The sequence below is a fragment of the Capricornis sumatraensis genome, chromosome 3, assembly GCF_032405125.1.
Source record: "Capricornis sumatraensis isolate serow.1 chromosome 3, serow.2, whole genome shotgun sequence".
Taxonomy (NCBI): Eukaryota; Metazoa; Chordata; class Mammalia; order Artiodactyla; family Bovidae; genus Capricornis; species Capricornis sumatraensis.
The window spans coordinates 82,168,539-82,195,136 of NC_091071.1; the positions used below are offsets into that span (position 1 = coordinate 82,168,539).

The 26,598-nt window shown below is 38.9% G+C and overlaps 1 protein-coding gene across 1 annotated transcript in view; it reads right to left on the reverse strand.

Annotated features, from left to right (window-relative positions):
• The window catches only part of PKP4 (plakophilin 4), a 257,392-nt gene that overhangs the window by 52,445 nt on the left and 178,349 nt on the right, over nucleotides 1-26,598 (reverse strand). The window contains exons 5-8 of the mRNA XM_068969317.1: nucleotides 12,525-12,650; nucleotides 12,218-12,408; nucleotides 9,007-9,559; nucleotides 349-537 (exon numbers count right to left, since the gene is read on the reverse strand). Of these exons, the coding sequence (XP_068825418.1) occupies nucleotides 349-537; nucleotides 9,007-9,559; nucleotides 12,218-12,408; nucleotides 12,525-12,650 (1,059 nt within the window). The remainder of the gene's footprint in view (nucleotides 1-348; nucleotides 538-9,006; nucleotides 9,560-12,217; nucleotides 12,409-12,524; nucleotides 12,651-26,598) is intronic.

Consider the following 26,598-nt stretch of genomic DNA (forward strand, 5'->3'; position numbering starts at 1 on the left):
AACTGTAGCCCACCAGGCATTACATTCCTCTGTCCATGGAATTTTCCAGGTAAGAATACTGGAGTGGGTAGCCATTCCCTTCTCCAGGAGATCTTTCTGACCCAGGGATCAAACCTACTCCTGTATTGCAGGCAGATTCTTTACCATCTTAGCCACCAGGAAAGCCAACAAATAAATAGGTACTAAATGAACTTCTATTTTCCTGTTTATTGATCTGCTTTTGTAGCTGTTTATCTAACATCCAAATGGACAATGTGAGTTCATTCTAACAGGAAACCCATCTCAATAAAATCCTCTACTCTTGGACCTGTGAAATTAAGAAAGGGACTGAAGAGAGCGGACGCCCACCTGAGCCTGTGCGGTACAGCGCTGTCTGTGATCCCTGGAGCTCCACGGTTCCGTGGTTTGGGCTGCGGTACACTGGGCTGTAATAGGTCCTCCCCTCATATATAGGAGTGATGTGCAAGTCGGGAGACACAGCTGAACGAAGGTCTTGTCCAAGTTGGCTGTGCTGACTAGCATAGGAACTCCGTAAGCCTACAGGTGGGAAAATTACATTAAGAAACTTGGAACGCTGTGGTGAGGTTAAAAAAGTGTAACTCCTAATCAATATGACCAAATGCTGAGTCTAAACACCAAACCCAGTGAGTTTTACAGGATACCATATACACTCTAAAAGTAAGACTTTCTCCTGGCAGCAGGATAAAAGCAAATTTTCTAAAATATACATATATATACACATATACACACGACAAATTATTAAATGGCTTGATATTCTGAAATTCACCCCCCAACTGTAAGTTATTTTATGATGGTAAGAGCACGCCATCATGTCCCGCATCTCTTTAAATCCCAATGCTTAAGATAACACTTACATAACAGTGCCTACAAATAGGCTGATATTCAAGAACTATTCTGACCTTTGTCTCAATTTACTCATGCAAATTTTTTACAGAAAAATGAAATTTTATGTTATACAGTTCAAAAAACCATCAGCAAACTAATAAGATATCTAAAGCATTATTTTTTTGTTATTGCAATTAAAAAAAAAAACCCACAAGACAAAACCAAAACAGGTATTTTTCCAGGAACCCACATACCAGATTCTGGTTTACCTTCTTTCTGGTATAAAGGAAAAGTACAAAGTTAGTGTATTAATATTAAGTTACTTCAACCACTCTTTCATTCAAACTGTTTATAATGCAGATTTCAAACCCAAACATTTTAATTTCTTTAAAAAAGTGATGTAGTATTTTCTGTACTATGATGCTCAGAAATTTATGCTTTGTCATCATTAGTAAGCAAAAATTGTCACTTTGTAAGAGTATCAACTAAGGTTATATTCCAAATATGAGGAAGAAAAAGCATAAACATATCTGAAGTCAGTCAGCATATATTTGCTTTTAAAAAGATTGCAAATAATCAACACAGTAACTAACTACAAAAAGATACAATCATTCACATCCTGTTAGCTCACATAATCATAGCATAACTAAAAACAAATGGGGCTGAATGTGAGTGATAATTATACGTTGCTTACTGAGGAGTGGCAAGAGAGTTAATACATAAAGCTTCTAAAATGAATGATTATTACCTATCCCAGAGAGCAATGTGACATGGGAAGAAATTAAATGAGCAAATGTGGGTTTTGGCCACTGGCTATCCACTTGCTGAAATAAAGGTCACAAGTTTATATAATCTGGTAATTGGGAGATTATTCAGTCAAATGTTCCCATTTCAAAATTGAGGAAACAGAGCCGAAAAGGAAATGCAGTTCATCCTCTTCAGAGAGCTTTCTAGGAGGGCTGAGTGGAAGCTCTCTCTGTAACCTCTCTGTCACTGCACACTCAACACTGGACAAAACTACTTCTCAAGGATCAATGAGACACAGTGTGAGAAATCCTGAACTGGACAGAGCCCTCCACAAACATAAGGTTAAAGAGGGAGGTTAGTTCACCAGGGGCTCATGGAAGCCCATGTAACTCTAAGAATGATATTATGATTGCTATTGTAAAGTTCTCATTTGAGGAGTTCAGCTTTGTATTTACTGGCAGATTTCTCATTCTTAGAGAGTATAAACTCCATTTCTTTATAGAGCCCATGAGAATCCTGAACAAAAGTGCCGGCACTGTTTGTTAACTGTGATGTAAACTGGGCAGCAAAATGTACCTAGTCCTTGCAAATCTTATCAGTACGAGGTGCTATTTTCATATTCAGTAGAACACTTGATTTACTGTGAGACTGAAGATCACAAACACTTGGGCCAAGGCAAGTTGAGCCCTGGATGCTCCTAAAGCCCGCCAAGTCCCGTTGGCCCACTCCCACTGTGGTGTGAAATGAGACCAAAGCATTCTGTTCCATTCAAAATGTGACAGGCTCACCGTGCAAGCATCTGGCTGGAGTTTTCAATGGAATTTAACTTTCGTTGCCATTTACTATGACTTCATAAGAAAGGACCCAAATGAGCTTGTTAATTCTTAGAACTATAGAAAAAAATCCAGCGAACATTCCCTGCTACAGCATTCCTAGTGAGATGAAATTACTGTATGTGACAGATTGTAACAGGGAATAAAGAACTTAAGAATTACAGTGAGACAGCAATTTTTTGATATTAGAAATCTTTGTAATATGGTTAATATTTTTAATTACCTACTCATGCATTAAAACAAAAATACACAGTCTTAAAGATTAACATTTAAAAAGCTACAAAATTATATAGCCCCAATAGATTAAGTTCAAACCTATCACATGGACCACAGCCTTGACTAACTCAATGAAACCATGAGCCATGCCATGTTGGGCCAGCCAAGATGGATGGGTTATGGTGGAGAGTTCTGACAAAATGTGGTTCATTGGAGAAGGGACTGGCAAACCACTTCAGTTTTCTTGCCTTGAGAACCCCATGAACAGTATGAAAAAGCAAAAAGATAAGACACTGAAAAATGAACTCCCCAAGGCTGGTAGATGCCCAATATGCTACTGCACAAGAGTGGAGAAATAACTTCAGAAAGAATGAAGAGATGGAGCCAAAGTGAAAACAACGCCCAGTTGTGGATGTGACTGGTGATGGAAGTAAAGTCTGATGCTGTAAAGAGCAATATTGCATATGAACCTGGAATGTTAGGTCCATGAATCAAGGTAAATTGGAAGTGGTCAAACAGGAGATGGCAAGAATGAACATCGATATTTTAGGAATCAGTGAATTAAAATGGACTGGAATGGGCGAATTTAACTCAGATGACCATTATATCCACTACTATGGGCAGGAATCCCTTAGAAGAAATGGAGTAGCCCTCATAGTCAACAAAGGAGTCCAAAATGCAGTTCTAGGGTGCAATCTCAAAAACAACACAATGATCTCTGTTCATTTCCAAGGTAAACGATTCAATATCACATTCAATCCAGGTCTACACTCCAACCAGTAATGCTGAAGAAGCTGAAGTTGAACGTTCTATGAAGACCTATGAGACCTTCTAGAACTAACATCCAAAAAAGATGTCCTTTTCATTACAGGAGACTGGAATGCAAAAGTAGGAAGTCAAGAGATACTTGGAGTAACAGGAAAATTTGGCCTTGGAGTACAAAATGAAGCAGGGCAAAAGCTAAGAGAATTTTGCCAAGAGAATGCACTGGTCATAGCAAACACCCTCTTCCAACAACACAAGAGAAGACTCTACACATGGCCATCACCAGATGGTCAATACCAAAATCAGACTGATTGATTATATTCTTTGCAGCCAAAGATGGAGAAGCTCTATACAGTCAGAAAAAAGAAGACCAGGAGCTGACTGTGGCTCCAATCATGAACTCCTTATTGCAAAATTTTGACTTAAATTGAAGAAAGTAGGGAAAACCATTAGACCATTCAGGTATGACCTAGATCAAATCCCTTATGATTATACAGTGGAAGTGACAAATAGATTCAAGGGATTAGATCTGATAGACAAGGGTGCCTGAAGAACTAAGGATGGAGGTTTGTGACATTGTACAGGAGGCAGTGATCAAGACCATCCCAGAGAAAAAGAAATGCAAGAAGGCAAAATGGTTATCTGAGGAGGCCTTACAAATAGCTGAAGAGAAGCTAAAGGCAAAGGAGAAAAGGAAAGATATACCCATTTGAATGCAGAGTTCCAAAGAAGAGCAAGGAGATGTAAGAAAGCCTTCCTCAGTGACCAATGCAAAGAAATAGAGGAAAACAATAGAATGGGTAAGACTAGCGATCTCTTCAAGAAAATGAGAGATACCAAGGGAACATTTCATGCAAAGATGGGCACAATAAAGGACAGAAGTGGTATGGACCTAACAGAAGCAGAAGATATTAAGAAGAGGTGGCAAGAATACACAGAATAACTATACAAAAAAAGGTTTTCATGACCCAGATGACCATGATGGTGTGATCACTCACCTAGAGCCAGACATCCTGGAATGAGAAGTCAACTGGGCCTTAGGAAGCATCACCATGGACAAAGTTAGTGGAGGTGATGGAATTCCAGCTGAGCTATTTCAAACCCTAAAAGATGATGCTATGAAAGTGCTGCACTCAATATGCCAGCAAATTTGGAAAACTCAGCAGCAGCCACAGGACTGGAAAAGGTCAGTTTTCATTCCAGTCCCAAAGAAAGGGAATGCCAAAGAATGTTTAAACTACCACACAATTGTACTCATCTCGCACGCTAGCAAAGTAATGCTCAAAATTCTCCAAGCCAGGCTTCAATAGTACATGAACTGTGAACTTCCATATGTTTAAGCTGAATTTAAAAAGGCAGAAGAACCAAATATTAAATTGCCAACATCTGCTGGATCATGGAAAAAGCAAGAGAGTTCCAGAAAAAAATCTACTTCTGCTTTATTATGCCAAAGCCTTGTGTAGATGACAATGAACTGTGGAAAATTCTTTAAGAGATGGGAATACCAGACCACCTTACCTGATTTCTGAGAACTCTTATGCAGGTCAAGAAGCAACAGTTAGTACTAGACATGGAACAACAGACTGGCTCCAAATCGGGAAAGGAGTACGTCAAGGCTGTATATTGTCACCCTGCTTATTTAACTTATATGCAGAGTACATCATGAGAAACGCTGGACTGGATGAAGCATAAGCTGGAATCAAGACTGCCGGGAGAAATACCAATAACTTCAGATATGCAGATGGAGAAGGCAATGGCAACCCACTTCAGTACTCTTGCCTGGAAAATCCCATGGACGGAGGATCCTGGTAGGCTGCAGTTCAAGGGGTTGTGAAGAGTCGGACATGACTGAGTGACTTCACTTTCACTTTTCACTTTCATGTATTGAAGAAGGAAATGGCAACCCACTCCAGTGTTCTTGCCTGGAGAATCCCAGGGATGGCGGAGCCTGGTGGGCTGTGGTCTGTGGGGTCACAGAGTTGGACACAACTAAAGCGACTCAGCAGCAGCAGCAGATATGCAGATGACACCACCCTTATGGCAGAAAGTGAAGAAGAACTAAAGAGTCTCTTGATGAAAGGGAAAGAGGAGAGTGAAAAAGGCTTAAAACTCAACATTCAGCAAACTAAGATCATGGCATCTGGTCCCATCACTTCATGGCACATAGATGGGGAAACAATGCAAACAGTGACAGACTATTTTTCTGTGCGCCAAAATCACTGCAGATGGTGACTGCAGCCATGAAATTTAAAGATGCTAGCTTCTTGGAAGAAAAGTTATGACCAACCTAGACAGCATATTAAAAAGCAGAGACATTACTTTGCCACCAAATGTCCACAGAGTCAAAGCTATGGTTTTTCCAGTAGTCATGTATGGATGTGAGAGTTGGTCCATAAAGAAAGCTGAGCGCTGAAGAACTGATGCTTTTGGAAGACTCTTAAGAGTCTCTTGGGCTGCAAGGAGATCCAACCAGTCCATTCTAAAGGAAATCAGTACTGAATATTCATTGGAAGGACTAATGCTGAAGCTGAAACTCCAATACTTTGGCCAACCGATGCGAAGAGCTGATTCATTTGAAAAGACCTTGATGGATGCTGGGGACGATTGAAAGCAGGAGAAGAAGGGGACGACAGAGGCTGAGATGGTTGGGTGCCATCACCGAGTCAATGGCTATCAGTTTGAGCAAGCTCTGAGAGTTGGTGATGGACAGGGAAGTCTGGCGTGCTGCAGTCCATGGGTTCACCAAGAGTCAGACATGACTGAGTGACTGAACTCAACTGAACTGAATAGATTAAGTAAGGTGATTTTGTAGAAATGCTACTATAATTTAGTATCTTTTAAAGCGGAAGACAATTTGCTGTAATTCCAAATACATATCAAGTTTACCTACCTCAATGATACATTCCTTGTGATTTAACACCTCTATATTTAAGTCAGTGAAAACAAACATAAATTTATCTTTCAAATGTGAATTCTTTTTATTCTCAAAACTTGCCTTAATATGCTATGGTTATATTATAATGAATGTGTTGGGGCAGACATATTTTTCTGTTGTAGGACATAATTTATACACATCATTTAAATTGTGATCACCAAATATTCAAGTGTCTGAATCTATTACAAAATATCGCTTTAGGCTTTTCAATTAGCAGGTTGTTAAGTCTTTGAACTCAAGAACCATAGTAAATATGACATCATTTTCTGGAATAAAAAAAAGAAAGGAATTTACAAGTTAGAATCTACATTCAGAATAACTGGGCAGGTGGACAGATGATGGGAACCAAAGCTTCCTTAGAATATTTTTAAGAAACCCTTTGCTTCTTTTGAACACTGTGGTATTTAGGGGAATAAAAAATCCATAGTAGGCTATAATTTTTTTCCCCTGAAACATAAAGTTTAACTTCACCTGCAATGTGAAGAGAAGCAGGTTTCTTAAACCACAAGAGTCCAGCCCTCAGGGTTAAACATGGAGACGGTCCTTTCTGTGCCCACTTTCTTTCCTGGTTTTCTCTGTGCTCTCCTGCAAACATAGGTTTCAGCTACTGTTCATAAATAGGGAGGGGTGTGGGTAGGGGGAACAGGAATCCTCAGAACTATTTCTCTCTTTAGGCTTCCTTTGGAGGAGGCGTGTCATCGATGATTCCTACCTCACTCTGCTGCACGCTTTCCAGAGCCGTGCCAGAAAATATCTAAGCCAGTGTACCCTTCTGATGGCCAAATGAAAAAGAGCTAGTTTCTCCATTAGCAATTTCCTTGAGCTCAAAATCAAGTTCAGTATTTTTCTTTGTGCAAGATCATGCAATTAGAAAATCTCAAAAGGGCTTTATTTTTCCCAGAAGCCATAAGGAAAAGATATTATCATACAAAATAAATATTAAAAACTTCTGTAAGTAAGAAATAACAAAAAACAGTCAAAAGACAAATTATGAAATGAAAAATAATTGAGAAGCATATTTCAAGGGGTCAATTTATTTCAAGTATAAAAAAGCATTTACAAATTAAAAAAAAACATACAAAGGACCTGAACTTGCAGTTTGCAGTAAAGCAATAAAATGGCTGATAAACATCAAATCATCAACCTCAGTCATTACTCAACACAGGCCACTTAAAACAATGAGGTACAGACTGGCAAAGATGAAACACCTTGCCAATATGCAGTGCTAGTGACGGTGTAGGGAACAGGCACTCAAGCTACTAGTGGAAATAAAAATCTATAAAAGTTTAGTGGGGGCAATTTGATAGTATTTCATTAAGAAAACACAAACACATATTTTGATCCAGCAGTCCTACTTCAAGAAATGGATCTCACAGTTATCTTAGTAAGCTATGTGCAAATATGCAGGAAGAGTAATATATATTGTATGATTGTCTCTAAGAGCTAAAAATGAGGATATCTAAATGTCCATTAATAGAGAAGTGATTAAACAAATTATAATATGTCTATAAAATAAGGTCCTAGGCATCCCTTGAGAGAATGAGGTAGAACCCTCAGATACATTAAAAAAAAAAGAAGATATTGGAGATATACATAATAGAGCTGCTCTTGAGAGAATGAGGTAGAACCCTCAGATACATTAAAAAAAAAAAGAAGGTATAGGAGATATACATAATAGAGCTCCAACAGCATAAAAAATACAGTGTGTGCACATCTATACGTAATGTATATACTTATATATGTAATCAAACAGTCTGGAAGACACATAAACTTGGGAGTGGGACTGGGTGAGGGTAAGAGGGGGCTGAGACTTTCGTTTCACAATTTTTATTTTCCTGCATAGTTTTAACTTTTTTTTTACTAGCTAAAGATGAATATAATTTTAATCAAAAGTCTGTACATCCTGTAGAAAACCCACGATGAGAAAACTCTGAAAGAAACAGCTGTACTATCAGTGATCTGGTTGGTGTCTTTCTGACTTAATCCAAGTAGCATTTGAAGGCAATTCATAAGAACTTTGTGCATTTCCCACTGGGGTGCTAAAAATCAAAGCAGTAGGTGAGGAAATCCACATTCTAGTCTACACTAGTAAGGCATTTCTTTAAAAAAATATTATATTTGAATAGACATTCTGATACCATCTTTTAACATAATTTAGGGTTTCGAGTATGGGTAGGGCTGCTGCTGCTGAGTCGCTTCAGTCGTGTCTGACTCTGTGCGACCCCATGGATGGCAGCCCACCAGGCTCCCCCGTCCCTGGGATTCTCCAGGCAAGAACACTGGAGTGGGTTGCCATTTCCTTCTCCAATGGGTAGGCCTAGCTAGTGAAAAATATTTCACTATGAAAAACCGCAATCAATAGTTTAGAATTCTAGCCAGTTCTTCTAATATGCAAAAAGTACCTACCTTTTATATCCTAGTTTTCTGAGGGATGAGGGAAATGTTTTCATTGCAAAGGAGGTCTGGTGATATAAATGTATATAACTTGATGCATTAAAAAGTATAAAGCCTGAGAGAAAAGTCAACCTGCAGTCTGCGGTACACTACGGTACAAATTTTGAGATAAAAATATAAAGTTTTTCCACGTTATATGCTCTGTTTTAGCAATGGTTGCATGGAACACTTTCCCACTGGGCTTGTATAGGGGTGTCAGCTTGTACTCACCTGTCAGGCTGTCTGGCCTAGGTGGAACCATCCTCTCGTAAATTTCATACTGCTGCTGTCCGAATTGTTCCATGTCGTGAACAGTCCTTTGCAGTGAAGGTCCCAGATGCTGTGGTACGGCAGTCATCCCTGAGCGTTTGGGGGACGATGACCCCACCTGGCCTTGGGATGGGGAAGCTACTCGAGTCTGTGCATCCGTCAGCGTCAGTGGGGACCCCACTCTGGTGGTGGTTTGGTACTGAGGGGTTGGTCCGTTGGGATTGGAGGTCTGCCGGGAGGTGACCGACCCAATCCGACGTACGGCTGATGGGGAGGCAGGTCTCTGTGCAGAGTATGGAGAAGCTGCCCGCTGAGCAGGTAATGTGGTGGAGGAGTATGCACTGGGGTTCAGTGGCCGGGAGTCAGTCACAGAGGGGGAGCCAAATCCACTACCCAGAGAAGTTCTCAGTGACCCCCTTGAAGGAGACACGCCTGTGCTGATAACATAAGAAGGAGACTGTGCTCTAGATGGAACTGAACTAACTCTTCTCATGGCCCGATTGGCCACTGATGGCTGATGGAAGGGGGAGAAAAGAGAATGGTTTATCCAGGGTTGTGTATCCATGGTCATTACAGAAAAGCATGCACACAGCTAACTACAGAAGGTGAACTCACTATTTCAGGCGTTTCCTTTCCTTTTTGAGCTGTAGAGCTGAATCTTAATTTTTCCTTATTCTGTTTTTCTTGTTCTACTTTTTTTTGGTTTTTGGTGATTTAATCTCCACCTTTCCCTTTCAGAATACTAAAACCAACCCGTAAGGAGAGATTCAAAGACATTTAATATTCCTTTTACTTTTGTCTTTATTTGATGTTACCCTCTGCCCATGCACTTTTCACAACACATAGTATGTTGTATCTCAAGTGTGACAGGTCACTGGAATAGTGTACTTACTTTGTACCCTGTAAATCTAAGTTTGGCTAAGGTAACCCATTTGTGTAAAACAAAACATTTTCAATATGTTAAGTTAGAGCAGTATCTATAATTGTCTTTGTATCTGTCTTTATGAGTTGACCTCATTTACAAAAGGAAGGTAAGTGGAATAACTGAACATTTGGATAGGGTCTGGGGTCCAAAGGTCTCCTCTGTGAGCACTGTACAAGTGCTCTAGCCAAATCTGTCTTTTCTTTTAGCTTCAATGTGGCTGCTAGTGATTTCAGCCATTTCTTTCTATCTCCTTTGATTTACAGGCTCTTGTCTTAAGCTGGTGGATTGAAAGACATACGAATAATCAGCCCTCAAATCTGTTGCAGCAGGAGGAATGCTCAAAATCTCCACTGGGTTCTGGCCAGCTGGGAAAGAAGGAACATTTCTGCCATGGCCAGTCCTATGAGTCCACAGACTCTTGCAAATATTGCATCTCAGATCCCTGTCTTCATGCAGGACGACAATAAAAAGGAATAGTGGCTGGACTGGGGTGTTGGGTTACAAGCTCAGAACTGAGCTTTCTGTATTTCCTTAGTGATGACTAGAGTTCACTTGTCATCAACCTCCTGTTACTTTTAATTGGGGCAATAAAGGAAGAAACAGGGATGACTCAAGGACTTTGTATATTCTTAGATGCTATAAGAGGAGATATGCTCTGTCTCCATGTATCACAAGCAACTGGTTGCCTGAAACACGGGTCTGAGACCACTCAGGTGCTCAAACTCAAGAATTCTGTGAAGGCAATAGCCATGGAAAGGAGGAGGTCTGGGGAGGGAAGGGGACTGTAAATAAACAATAAGGCAAAAAAGAGGTGGTTTAAAAATTAGTAGGCAGTTGGAAAATTAAAATCTGTGCTTGGGGTTTATTAATAGTACTAAAGGTAATTTTAAAAGTCCCACATATAAGTTGTTTACTATCAAAAAAGGATGACACTTGGCTCAGATGTCTACAATCTGTGTTTCCCAGAATACATGCAAATTTAAAGACCCCCTTGCAACTTCCAGGAACAAAATCAACTTACCTAAGTTAAAAAAAAAAAATTAAAAACTCAACATGACCACCCTTAGGGGCAAAATAGAAAATCTTTGTAATTATTATTCAGAAGTGTGACTTTATACCTGCCGACATAGAGACTGACCTAAGCAGGTGAAAATCTGTAAACATTTAGTGTAAAGCTTGTCAAACCATTCCCTCAGTGCATCCCGAACAGCAGAGGAGTAAATGTATCATCTGAGGAATGGGGGGTGGGTGTTGCAGCTGGAAGCAGTTTGCTATGGGCACAAGACTTCCTATCCTAGCTTAAAAATTCATGCACCATATTTGTGTTTGTCTTAATACAGAAATGTTTCTTAATACTTAAAAGTTTCCCTTAAATTGTTGAGCTAAAGTTGTATTGTATTTCTCCTTTGGCACTGGAGAAATTGGCCCACTGCTGTGTGTACCTTCAGGGCTTCCTGTATTGCATTAAGAGATTAGTGTTAGACTAACTTCTTTGATCATCGTGCCATTTTTCAGCTCCAGAGAAATCACTGGGGCACTTGGCCAGAAAGTCATCCTTACTGGTTACTGCCACTTGGGACTCCTATAACTTCTACTAATTTTGGCATATGCTGGAAGACTAAATGAATAAAGTGGCAATGAGTGAGGAGCTAAGGAGTTTTCATAAATATATATGCGTTATTATTATTAATATCAAATAAGAAAATCCTAACTTAACAGAATGGTTATGCTTCTATACACTAGATTTCTATAGGCAGCAATATCTATATTCTAGCAAAGATACGTGTTTTCAGAGAAAAATTCCAATGATGAGGCAAAACCTTTGGTTAGAATGGACCAGTCCCATTTTACACAAGCGTGGGAACTGTGCTCTGCCCCTCTAGGACTCTTCACAGCACATTTCAGCTCTGGCATTCTGAGGAACTCACAACGAGACTAGAATAAACCACCCAGTTCTCTCACACTCTCCCTGGACTGCTTTCCTGATGCCAAACTTATGCTTTCAGAAAAACTATTCTCCTGCATCAAGAATTTATCAGATTTCAGTAGTAGGAATTAATACATTTTTAGCTTCAAGCTTAACATTTCATTAGCATCATGGTGTAAAATGATTTTGCTGCATCATCCATTCTAGAACTTCAAAACTGTACACATTTGGTTTACTTTTAATAAAGAATACTTAAATTAATAACACATAATCAATTAGGAGTACATTTCTTTACAAAGTTCTTGATGTGTTTGGCTTACCTGAACCAGTGTTTGCCCTTCAGCTCTTGAATTCCTCACCAGGTGGTTATTAGTTGATCCTACGAATGAATGCTGTGGTCTATTATCTGCCTTACTCAAGTTCTGGCTGTTGTGGAAACTCCCTGCTTCCTGGTATCCACTGTCGGAATAAGAATTCATTTGTGTTGAACTTCTTGAGTTACCCAAAGATCCTGCAGGAATGAAACCAGCAGGAAATGCCTTTATTTTACACTTCTGATGCTCATTTTCAAAATGGAAGCATTAAAAGCAAATCTAATACTTAAAAGATAATACAACAGACCCTCACTTTCATGGAGAGACGTCTGTTCTGGTGAGTAGAGGGTCCCTGGTTCTGGCTCTGTCCTGATGAAATAGTTGTTGGGATGGACAGCGTCAGAAACTCTAGGTTTGTTTACACCAGTATTTGGCACATCTGTAAGAAGAGAAGTTTAATCAGCTAAAATGAATGACATTATATAAAAAGTTGCTAAAAAAAAAGGTTCAGGTATTTGTCAGCAATGTCCGATAACCTTAATACAAGACTATCAACTCAAGACTTCATACAAGTTAATATGACTATTTTCACCTTAAACCACAGTCATTTTGACTCTTTTCTATAGAAAAGTATTGCATATACTGTTTGTTACTATGTTTTGCTAAATTTCATGACTGTTTTTCATCCTGATTACCAGCCACAAATTAACTCACATGCTGCATTTAATTAAAATCTGAAAACTGACCTTGTTTTCCCTTGGAAAACTCACATCCTAGGTGACTTCCTCCAAGAGGATCAACAAACTGAGTGAGAATGATGTTATTTAAACAAAAGATCTTCCATATGTCAAACTTTTGAAATGAAAACTTGCATGATGTCCACATTATTGAGCTTGGTGATGAAACTCTGGAAGGCAGGGCTAGCTTTTTATGTCACATTTCATATGGACTAAAATCAAAAAAACTTTGCACAGTTTTCAGAACTGTCAACAGTGGAAATTTTAATTTCTTATCCATTTGCTTCTTTTATGCTTTTAGCCTTTTTCCAAATGAATACAGACAAATTTAACCTCATTACTGTTTTCTCTAGTCAATTCTCTTTTGCCTATTATCTTGTTTTATTTTCAACTATATCACTTTGCCATCTTGAACTTAAAAAACAAAACTATTTATCTTCTTCTTCCCAATTCCAACTTCCTTTTTATGTTATAAATTTAGGTGGTGTAGATTAAATTGCATTTTATTCAACTCCATTTGAATATGTTCTTGTTTGTCTAGTATCTTTAAATTATATTTGCCTAAATTCTGATGATAAGTCTCAAATTTAACCCTCATGTTGCTAACAAACATTTTTTTCAGAATGCTGCTTCACTATCACTTTATAAATTGAATCTGTATCATATTCTGAGTTTAACACATAGTCCTCAGGAGGACTGAAATTTGTCTTTGGAAGAAAAGCTTTAACAAATATAGACAGCATATTAAAAAGCAGAGACATTACTTTGCCGACAAAGATCCATACAGTCAAAGCTATGGTTTCTCAAGTAGTCATGAATGGATGTGAGAGCTGGACTATAAGGAAAGCTGAATGCCTAAGAACTGATGTTTTTGAATTGAGGTGCTGGAGGAGACTCTTGAGAGTCTGTTGGGCTGCAAGGAGATCAAACCAGTCCATCTTAAAGGAAATCAGTCCTGAATATTCACTGGAAGGACTGACGCTGAAGCTCCAGTACTCTGACTGCCTGATGTGAAGAGGTGCCTCATTGTAAAAGGCCCTGGTGCTGGTAAAGATTGAAGGCAGGAGGAGAAAGGGATGACAGAGGATGAGATAGTTGAATGGCATCACTGAGTTGGCGGACATGAGTTTTAGCAAGCTCTGGGAGTTGGTGACGGACAAGGAAGCCTGGCGTGCTGCAGTCCATGGGGTTGCAAAGAGTAGGACATGACGAAAGTGAACTGAAGAATGCGGCTGAGAAAAGACACAGAGTATGTGTGTGTGTGCATGCACATGTGACTGTGTTACTGTCTAGAGTTAAGGACCTTAGGAGAAGTTTCCTAGAGGATGTAGTATCTAAGTAGTACCCACTTACCACAGGAGGTCAGCTTGTCTTTTCTTTATAGCACTTACTACCATCTCTCCCCACTAGAATAGATGCTCACAATGGGCAGAGACTTTTGTCTGAGTTGCTTACTGTTGTACCTCAGCGCCTAGGACAGGTGCATAGCACTCAGCAGGTGCTCAGTAAGTGCTTACTGAGCAAACAAATTCCCAGAAAGAATAGCAGCTTCTCTTTACTGAGTACTGATTCACATCTGGCATTGTGCTATAGCTTGTGTTCAACAAGGTTTATCTATGTAAAGCAAGGGCTTCCCTGGTGGCTCAGATGGTAAACAATCTGCCTGCAATGTGGGAGACCTGGGTTTGCTCCCTGGGTTGGGAAGATCCCCTAGCGAAGAGAATGGCTACCCACTCTAGCATTCTGGCCTGGAGAATTCCATGGGCAGAGAATCCTGGTAGGCTACAGTCCATGAAGTCACAGAGAGTCAGACAGGACTGAGCACCTTTCACTCACTCCTGTGAAGCAAAGTATAACTTTTAGACATTGCTGATCAAGCTAGTTTGAAAAGTAAAAACAGCGTTTATAGGCAAACTGGAGATCCTACATTCTAATCCTTTAACTTGATGTCAGATTCAATCCAAGGTTTTGTTTCCTAGCCCCCAGGAAGATTTGCTGACATTCTTAATAATAGGTTTTTGATGAATGTGTCTCCAAATTTATTATTTGACAGTACACTTCTAGGTAGCAGAGCTCTGTGACAGTTCTGAATTCTTAAGTTTGAAATTTCAATATAGATTTCAGATTGCATGTGGTTCCCCCAGTACATACTGAAACATGCTCTCTCTCTCTCTATCAGGCTAATAAAACTGGAGAGTTATCTGCTTCAATTTGCAAGTCTTCTGTTTTTCCACAGTTCTAAACATTCTTACACCACAGTTTGTGAAGGAGTTTTATGAGGAACAAGTAAAATACATAGTTTGCTGGGTTACACGAGCTTTACAGGGAATAGGATGACTGAGAGGAGCTAAACAAGAGATGACCTGAAATCAGGGCTGTGCAGCAGCAATCCACCTTTACTCCATCCAGGAAAGGAAGACAGGAAAACCACACATGAAATGGCAACAAACTATAGATACGGAGGAATCACCGGGGTAGCTTCAAGACTTCACATACACTGGGAAATGTGCCATTTTAAACAAGAAAAAGGTGTCTAGATATTTTCTAGCTTTGGCTTCAGTATAAGTATAAGCAGGTTTTATATAAAATCTGCAATACCAAAACATCAAAGTTTTTGGCTTGGAAACACTAGGTGGCATGCAGTGTCAGAATGTGAAAAATTATCACCATGGAAACCGAAACCATTAGAGTTCTGTGTATGTCTCTCTCTTTTTAACCATTAGGGGATATTATTTAAATAAGAAAAGAGTAGGAGACTCCCTAAAAATCTATATTTCAGCAATTTGGTCTCTTTATCCTATGGAACATTTTATTGCAAACCAGGAGACAAGCAATTGTGCTTCTTTTCTAAAAGAAGATATTTAAAATAAATAATCTTAGAGGGATGGAGATGGAGGAGTAGGAAGATCCTGAGCTCAGTTCCTCCTGTGGATATACAAAAAGGCACCTACATTTAGAACAACCATGTCTGAGGATGATCTGAAGGCTAGCAAAACAGATTTTCTATAACTGAGGTTACAAAGAAAAGACCACACTGAGATGGGCAGGAGGGGCAGAGATGTGGTCTAGTCAGAACACAGAGCCTCAGTGCAGCCACCCACGGTGGGAGAGGTACTGCAACTGTGGAGGACCCCTGAGGAGCGAGGGACCCAGGTCAGGCTTCCCAGCCCAGGGCACCTGCACCAGGAAGATGAGCCCCCAGAATGCCTGGCTTTAAAAACCAGTGAAACTTAAGTCTGGGAGAGCCAGAGAGAGCTGTGGGAAACCAAGAATCTGCCCATAAAGAGCTCACACACAAACTCATTTTCTCCAAGTCCCAGGGCAGAAGCAACAGCTTGAAAAACACTGACGATATAAGAGAAGGAGATTCACTGACTAATCTGGGGACATTTGCAGAGGGCAGGGGTCTGGTGGAACTGTCTCTGGGAATGAAAACACTGACGGATGTCTTTTTTTTTTTTTTCCCCCTGGGTGACCTGTTGCCAGCAGGTGTCATTTCTGTTACTCTGTTTTTCTACCTAACAAGCACTGAGAACCTTGCCCAGGTGTTCCTGAGGACCAGCCCTGATCAATCCACCTGGCCCCACTGGCCCCTTTAAAGCGTTTCTCACTCTGCCCCCTCAGTGGGTGACCCAAGCCAGCACCAGCACATCTCCAATGTGGCTCCCACTCCAGGGAACCAGCCCAGCATACTGGTGTGTCTGCAACAGCTCCAGCTGGGACCTACAGCCAGTGTGGGCGGACCAGCCCCACCCACACATCAGCGTGCCTGCAGCAAGTGAGGAAAAACCTCTCCGCTAGCTGAACCAACGAGTCACCAATCTACCGGAGTGCCCATAGCAATCATGGGCCAACCACATGAAGTAAAGGCAGCCCACATAGAGGGGATTCCTGGAGATCCTGGGTCTTGTGACTAGAAGGGATTGAGCCATTGGACCTCGGAGGACACTTTCTATATGAGACCACCCTATTTCTCTAGGAGAAATAGTAGATATACCTAATGCATAGTAACAAATACAAGAGAGTTAGACAAAACAAGGAGACAAAGGAATAGCTTCTAAAAAAAAAAAAAAAGACAAAATCTCAGAAAAAAGCTAAACAAGATGGAGATAAACAACTTACTAGATAAAGAAATTCAAAATAATGGTCAAACATGCTCACCAAACTAGGATGAAGAATGGATAAATTCAGGGAGAACTTCAAAAGAGAGAGAGAAATATAAAAAAAGAACCCACCAGAAATGAAGAATAAAATGACTGATGTTAAAAACACACTAGAGAAAATCAGCAGATTAGAGGATGAAGAAGAACATTATCAATGATCTGGAAGACAGGATGGTGAAAAATCACTCAAAAAGAGAGTAAAACAAAAAAAAATTTAAAAATGAAGAAAGTTTAAGGAACCTATGCAACAACATTAAGCCTATACTAACATTCACATTACGTGGAGGCTGTAGAAGAGAGACAGAAAAGACCAGAAAAGCCATCTGAAGAAATAATGACTGGAAGTTCCCTAACCTGCAGAAGGAAACAAATATCCAGGTGCACGGAGCACTAAGTCCCAAATAAGATGAACGCAAAGAGATCCATACTAAGACATATCATGATTACACGGCAAAGATAAAGAAAGAAAAACAAAAAAAAATCACATACAAAGGTTAATATGCCATAAGGCTATTAGCTGATTTTCAGCAGAAAGTTTACAGGCCAGAAAGGAGTGGCATGATACAGTTAAAATACTAAAAGGAAAAACTCACAAACAAGAATATACTACCTGGCAAGATTATCATTCAGAATTGAGAGATAAAGGGTTTCCCAAATGAGCCAAAGATAAAGAACTTCATGATCACCAAACTGGTTTTTAAAAAAAAGTGTTGAAAGGACTTTTTTAAATGGAAAAGAAAATGCTGTAACTAGAAACAAAAACATAATGAAAGAAAAACTGCATTCGTAAAGGAAAACATATAGTAAAAGTAGGAGATCAATCAACTAAAAAGTCAGTATGAAGGTTAAAGGCCAAAAGTAGTAAAATCATCTACATCTAAAATAATGAGTTAAGTAAAACACAAAATAAAAATATGACCTCAGAAACAAAGTATTCAGGGAGAGGAGTAAAAAATGTAGTGCCTTTTAGAATACGCACAAACTGATGTGACCATCAACTTTGTAATAGACTGCTATATTCACAGGTTGTTATATATAAAGCTCATGGTAACCACAAACCAAAAACCCATAACACATACACAAAAAAGAAAGAAAAAGAAACATAAACATTACACTAAAGAAAGCCATCGAATCACAAGTGAGAACGAGAAGAAGGAAGGAACAGAGAACTACGAAAAGCAACCAGAAAACAATCAACACAATGGATATAAGTACATGCCTATTGATAGTCACTTTTAATGGAAACAGACAAGAACAAAAGACACAGGGTGGCAGAATGGATAAAAAGGCAAGATCCATATATATGCTGCCTATAAGAGACATGCTTCACATCCAACGACACTCAAGTGAAGGGATGAAAAAGATAATCCACGCAAACAGCAACGAAAAGGAAGTCAGGGTAGAAAAATAAACTTTAAAATACAAATTGTAACAAGAGAGAAAGAAGGGCATTACATAATGATAAAGGGGTCAATCCAACAAGAGGATATAACACTTGTTAACATCTGTGCACTCAACACAGGAGGACCTAATACATAAAGGGAGATATTGACAGCAATACAGTAATAAGTGACTTTAACACCACACTTACTTCAATGGACAGATGAACCAGACAGAAAACCAATAAGGGAACGTGACTTTAAATAATACATTAGATCAGACAGACCTAATACATATATATACAGACCATTCCAGCACCCTAAAATGGCAGAATACACATTCTTTTCTAAGGCACACAGAACATTCTCCAGGACGGATCATGTTAGGCTGCAAAAAAAGTCTCAATAAATCTAAGAAGACTGAAATCACATCAAGCATGTTTTTTTGACCACATGAAACTAGAAATCTAGCGAAAACACAAACACCTAAAGGCCAAACAACATGCAACTAAAAGACCAATGGGTCAAAGAAGAAATTAAAAAATACTTCTGAGACAAAACAAAGTGGAAACAAAATACTCCAAACTCTACAGGACTAGGCAAAATCAGTTCCAAGAGGGAACATTCTCAAATAAATAATCTAACCCTACACCTAAAGGAACTGGAAAAAGAACAAAGCCTAGAAGTAAGCAGAAGGAAGGAAATAATAAAGACGGGAGCAGAAATAAATAGAAAAAGCAATAGAAAAGATCAATGAAACTAAGAGTCGGTTCTTTGAAAAGAAACGAAATTGATAAACTTTTGGCTAGACTCATCAAGAAAAACAGAGAGAGGACTCAAATAAAATTAGAAATGAAATAGAAGTTACAACTGACATCATAGAAATTCAGAGGATTTTAACAGATTACTACAAACAATTACATGCCAACAAATCAGACAAATGGGTGGCCAAAATTGCTCAGTTGGGAGAATGTTAGCCTGAAGATCTAAAGGCCCCTGGCTCAGTCCTAGTTTTTGGCAACTATTTCTGACCATGTGGGCTTCCTTGGTGGCTCAGATGGTAGAGTCTGCCTGCAGTGTGGGAGACCTGGGTTTGATTCCTGGGGTGGGAAGTTCCCCTGGAGAAGGAAATGGCAACCCACTCCAGTATTCTTGCCTGGGAAATTCCATGGATGGAAGAGCCTGGCAGGTTACAGTCCACGGGGTTGCAAAGAGTCAGACATGACTGGCAGGCTACAGTCCATAAATCAGACAAGCTAGAAGATGTGGATAAACTTCCAGAAACACTAAATCTTCCAGGACTGAATCAGGAAGAAAAAAAATATGAACAGAATAATCACTAGTAATGAAATTAAATCAGTAATCAAAAACTCCCAACAAACAAAACCCCAGGCCCAGACTGGCTTCACAGGTGAATTCTATCAAATACGTCCATCGAGTCAGTGATGCCATCCAGCCATCTCATCCTCTGTCGTCCCCTTCTCCTCCTGCTCCCAATCCCTCCCAGCATCAGAGTCTTTTCCAATGAGTCAACTCTTTGCATGAGGTGGCCAAAGTACTGGAGTTTCAGCTTTAGCATCATTCCTTCCAAAGAAATCCCAGGGCTGATCTCCTTCAGAATAGATTGGCTGGATCTCCTTGCAGTCCAAGGGCCTCTCGAGAGTCTTCTCCAACACCACAGTTCAAAAGCATCAATTCTTCGGCGTTCAGCCTTCTTCACAGTCCAACTCTCACATCCATACATGACCACAGGAAAAACCATAGCCTTGACTAGATGGACCTTAGTCGGCAAAGTAATGTCTCTGCTTTGAATATGCTATCTAGGTTGGTCATAACTTTTCTTCCAAGGAGTAAGAGTCTCTTAATTTCATGGCTGCAATCACCATCTGCAGTGATTTTGGAGCCCAAAAAAATAAACTCTGACACTGTTTCCACTGTTTCCCCATCTATTTCCCATGAAGTGATGGGACCAGATGCCACGATCTTAGATTTCTGAATGTTGAGCTTTAAGCCAACTTTTTCGCTCTCCTCTTTCACTTTCATCAAGAGGCTTTTTAGCTCCTCTTCACTTTCTGCCATAAGGGTGGTGTCATCCGCATATCTGAGGTTATTGATATTTCTCCCGGCAATCTTGATTCCAGCTTGTGTTTCTTCCAGTCCAGCGTTTCTCATGATGTACTCTGCATAGGAGTTAAATAAGCAGGGTGACAATATACAGCCTTGACATACTCCTTTTCCTATTTGGAACCAGTCTGTTGTTCCATGTCCAGTTCTAACCGTTGCTTCCTGACCTGCATACAGATTTCTCAAGAGGCAGGTTAGGTGGTCTGGTATTCCCATCTCTTTCACAATTTTCCACAGTTTCTTGTGATCCACACAGTCAAAGGCTTTGGCATAGTCAATTAAGCAGAACTACATGTTTTTCTGGAACTCTCTTGCTTTTTCCATGATCCAGCGGATGTTGGCAATTTGATTTCTGGTTCCTCTGCCTCTTCTAAAATCAGCTTGAACATCAGGAAGTTCACGGTTCACGTATTGCTGAAGCCTGGCTTGGAGAATTTTCAGCATTACTTTACTAGCATGTGAGATGAGTGCAACTGTGTGGTAGTTTGAGCATTCTTTTGCATTGCCTTTCTTTGGAATTGGTATCTGTTAGAGGGTCAATATTCAAAATATATAAAGAACTCATACAAATGGACACCAAAAATCCCCAATAATTCAATTTAAAAATGGGCAGAGGATCTGAATAAACATTATTATAAGGAAGACATACAGATGATCAATAGACACGTGAAAAGATCCTCAACTTCACTAATCATACGGAAATATAAATCAAAACTACAATGAGATATCATCTCATATCCTCAGAATAGTTATTATCAAAAAGACAAAAATCAGGTGTTAACAATGATGTGGAAAAAGGGAATCTTCCTGTACTGTTAGTGGGATTGTAAATTGGTACAGCCACGATGGAGGCTTCCCAAAATAGTAAAAACAGAACTACCAGATGATCCAGCAATTCCACTTCTGGATATTTACCTGAAGACAATGAAAACATTAATTTGAAAAGATACATACACTTGTATTTTCACTGCACCGTTATATATAATATCCAAAATATGCAAACAGCTTAAGTGTCCACCAATGGATGAATGACTAAAGATATGGTATACCACTGTGTATTGCCCATCAATAAAAATGCAGTTTTGTCATTTGCCACAACATGGATAGAGTATCATGCTAAGTGAAATAAGTTATAGAATAACAAATACCATATGATTTTACTTATATCTGGAATCTAAAATACAAAACAAAAATGGACTCACAGATACAGAGAAAAAACTAGTTGTCAAGTGGTGAGGGCTTAGGGGGTAGTTGGCAAAACCTGTGAAAGGGCTTAAGAGGTATAAACTTTCAGTTAAAAAATAAATAAGTCATGAGGATGTAATGTACAACATAGAGAATATAATCAACAATATTCTGGTAACTCTATACAGTGACAGATGGTTACTAGACTTAAAATTACCCCCAAGTAATATAAGCATCTACCCTCCAAATGTGAGTATCTATCTTATATTTTTATTATTTACTTACTTTCAGCCATGCAGGATCTTAGTTTCCCAACCAGGGATCAAACCCGTGCCCCCTGAAGTGGAAGCATGGAGTCTTAATCACTGGACTGCCAGGAAAGCCTGTTTCTTTCAAGTGAAATGCTTCAGAAAATAGAATGTGGATAAGGACACAGATGTTAATTGTTGTTCAGTCTCTAAGTCGTGTCCAACTCTTTGCGACTCCATGGACTGCAGCGTGCCCAGCTTCCTCTGTCCTCTACCGTCTCCCAGAGTTTGCTCAGATTCACGTCCATTGAGTCAGTGATGCTATCTAACCATCTCATCCTCTGCCACCCCGCTTTTCCTTTTGCCTTCAATCTTTCCCAGCATCAGGGTCTTTCCCAATAAGTCAGCTCTTTGCATCAAGTGGTCAAAGTACTGGAACATTAAAATATTAAATTCGTATATGCCAAAAATCTAATTTGAAGACCTAAGTAACTGGGTTTAGAGCATACCGTACATACTCTGTGCTTTACATTTCAGTAAATATAAAACAAAATTCTACAAAATTGGTGAAACATTCATTTAATGTGAATTGTAAAATAACCAAATTCTATACTATGAATAAGGTCTTCAGTCATTTTTCTACTTCTATAGTAGAGTCCAATTACAAGGTATATCTGTGAAGAGAAAAAGACACTGAAATCTCTTCTGAATCATTAAAAGAAAATTAAAACTGTTTTTCAAAATAGTTTTCCTATTATTTACTGCTTCTTTGAAAACTTATAATCCACCAAATACATATGGACACATAAATGTATGTACACACAACCACTATACCTCAGTTAACAAAAGGGTCATTTCCAAATTACTAAAGAAAGCATTCCTTACTGTAGTATGGCATGTCACAATGACTAATTATGCATTATTTACACAATCTTTCAAATGAATGTCTTTTAAAAACATCTGCTATGTGGAATGGAAGCAGATATAGTAAAATTTATCAGAGAAACCCACAGAGACTTACATGATGGGGTTAATCATTTCATGATTAATGCTTTAAACCATAATTAAAAAGTTCGCATGTTGTGATTTAATACAATCAGAACATGAAATTAAGGCATTTTTATGAGTAAAAATGGCAAAGTAGGAATGCTATTTCTTTAATCTGTGTAAACATGTGTTTATATCTGTGTATACATGTGTTATCTTTTCTTAAAAAAAAATCATAAACATGTTTTCTGGGATACCAGAAATATACTACGGGACATTTTCAAGCATCAAATTAGCATCTTCCAAGAAAATGAATGTCTATAAATATAGAATTTGAAAAAGCTTCAAAGTAGAATGAAGTAATCTCCATCTGTGATTAAGATTAGGGGATTTGTGGAAGCATGGTCCTTGCCTGCTACATTTCATCTGAATGCCTATTACTCAAAAAAGGGCAATTAATTAGAAAAAGTAGAAGGTTGCAGCTAAGAAAAATATTTGTATTAAGGGACAATAATGTTGTGGGGCTATTGAAAATGTTATATCATCCACCCCATTAAGCTCATAGTAAAAGATGAAATACTAAGTGAATTATTTTATGTATTCTGTGATGTATCTCCCCGATACATACTGAATACACATGAAAATATGCTCAGTAAAAAGTCTAAGACTTCTTTAAAGAACCTGAAATTCTTAAAACACCTCTGCTTTATTAATCTATGTGTCTGTTTATGTTATATGAAATGACAGAGGTCTATACTGTGTGTAAAATTACCATGGAAACAGAAACCTAGAGATCAGTAGTAAGGAGACTCAGCATGTACAACCCTGTAACTAGTCTTTCACAAACCAGCATACTTTATGCTAGATTCTCCTTGTCCTGAGTTGCTAGAGCATTTACGGGTATGCCCTTTCATAAAAAGCAGTGTAGTGAGAGTTCTGGCAGGGCTCTTCGGATGGTAACAGCACGCAGTGTTAAGGCAGATGATACTTTCTTTGTTAAGGGAATTGGGCATGTGACATTTTTTCCAACTCTGGCCTAGGAGCTGGTTAAGGCTATTACACACAGGGGCAACACTGTGAAAAATGAGCAGAGTATTTAGTCTTATGGGGACTCCACTTGCTATTTGGCATTGGGACTCTCACTTTTCCTAGGATCAGAGTCTTAGGAGGGAGTCTACTTTACAGAGAGCTGTTGCAGAAATAGAATTCCAGTGCCTTCAACAGCTAAGAAGTAAAGCTCTCAGCCAAATTCTGGAAGGGCACCTGGAAAATGGTCCTCCCAAAGACTTGACCTCTTCAGTAGCTTCCCTGATGTACAAGATTCATTTCTATAGAAGGTAGCCTTATTACTGGAGACAATGAGAACATTGGCAAATCCTCATTCAGCGTGAATATGTAAATAGGGTGACAGAAACATGAAGCATAAGAATGTTCTTTAATCCACATAAGACATAGATGGATACTGACTGATATTTTAAGAATATTATGCATATTTGGAGTTTGTTGACAACTATAAACTATTATACACATACAATATCCTTTAAAAGTTGGGTTTTCATGGAAGTAAAAACTTAGAAGAATGAACAGAAGACCATGTTTTATGAAGCTATTTCTAGTCTGGTTCTCTTGAGCATATCTAAATTCTTGAGTCTTACGCATGCTCTTACTTTCTTCTAAATATTAGTAAGACAATGGCCCTGAAGTTTTTACTCATCCAGAAAACACTGTGTTAAAAGCCTTGGAAAACAGAAACCATATTAACAAAGTACCTTCTAGTTCACTTTAAACCTTGCTCTAAACATCAACTAGTCTGCCTTAAAATCCATTGTAAAAGCTCATCTACCTGAATTTAGTCTCATAGTTTAAGCAAACTTCATATCTGTATAAATTGGTATGAAGTACTCTGATTTCTACAATGACAAATCTGAAAAATAATTTTGCTTTTATGTCATCAGAGAGAGCTCTTGTTCAAAAATACTTCAAAATTCCTGAATTCTGTCCAGGGACTCAAAATGATTAAAACTAATTTTTAGAAAAAAAAAAATAGAGGAATTTAGGCAAGTAATGGAAATTAAGATGAGTGTTTATTAAGTGGTTTTAGTCTGGGTACTAATAAAAATACAGGTGTTACCCCTATCAAAAAAATTTATACTCTTTTATCTACAAAAGAAAAATTACACAAACAGTAAGTTTAGAAACATAAAGATGAACAGAAACAGATCCCACTATGAAGTGTCCAAGTTTAACAGGTGATGGTTCCTGAAAGGCCAGGGGGCTCACTTCCTAATGAGAAAAGCTGAGAAAAGAATAAGGGATTTGCTGTCATGTAAAAAGTGTGGTGGTGGTAGTTTAGTTGCTAAGTGATTGACTCTCTGTGACCCATGGACTGTGGCCCACTAGGCTCCTCTGTTCACTGGATTTTCCAGGCAAGAATACTAGAGTATCTATCAACCTAGTGGGGTGGGACGGGGAGGGAGATGGGAGGGAGGTTCAAAAGGAAGGGGATATATCTATACCTATGGCTGATTCAGGTTGAGGTTTGACAGAAAACAGCAAAATTCTGTAAAGTAATTATCCTTCAATAAAAAATGAATTAATTAAAAAGAAAACAACACTGGTAACAACCCAATTGCACATCAATAAAGAAAAGGAATAAACTAACTGTGGCATATTCATGCAATTCAGTGGTGAAAATGAGTGAACTATAATTGATCAGCATGGATAAATAACAAAAATAATCTGAGCAATAAAGACAAGTTAAAGAAGATCATAAAAAAAAAAGAATACTGGAGTGGGTTGCCATTTCTTTCTCTAGGGGATCTTCCCCACCCAGGGATCGAACCCTGCTTGGCTGGCAGATTCGACCACTAAGCCACCTAGGAAGCTGTAAAGTGAAGTCTAAGGAAAATAAGTGCTCAAAAGTCACTAAAATAATTTTTCAAAGACAAATCTTATTCTTTTATGGGAAGAAAAGTTATCAAATACATCAATAAAAGTATTTGCTAATGGGAGATGTGAGATAGACTTCTTCTATAAAAAAACCAAAACGAATCTTAAAAAATAATCCATATATATTCACCACCAAAAGCAATGAATGGGGCTTGTGAAACTTTTTTCTGTACTTTTCTACTGGATTATCTATTTGGATAAAGATTATCAAGATAAAGTTAAAGGCAGGCTATAAAAATGAAATGTGGAGTTATAGATGGTAGCCTTTTTAATGTTTTCCAAAGTAACAACTAAGCTTCCCCAGTGGCTCAGTGGTAAAGACTCCGCCTACATTGTAGGAACTGCAGGAGACGTGGGTTCGATCCCTGAGTTGGGAAGACACCCTGGAGGAGGGCATGGCAATCCATTCCAGTATTCTTGCCTGGGGAATCCCATGGACAGAGGTGGTTGGTGGACTACAGTCCATGGGGTCACAATGAGTCAGACACAACTGAAGTGACTTAACATGCGCACACAGACACGAAAGTAACAACTGTAAACTGAGGAAGTGCTGCTCAGTGTGTTGAGGAAGTGGTAACGGAAAAAGAGGAGCTTTCTGACTTGACAATTTCTATT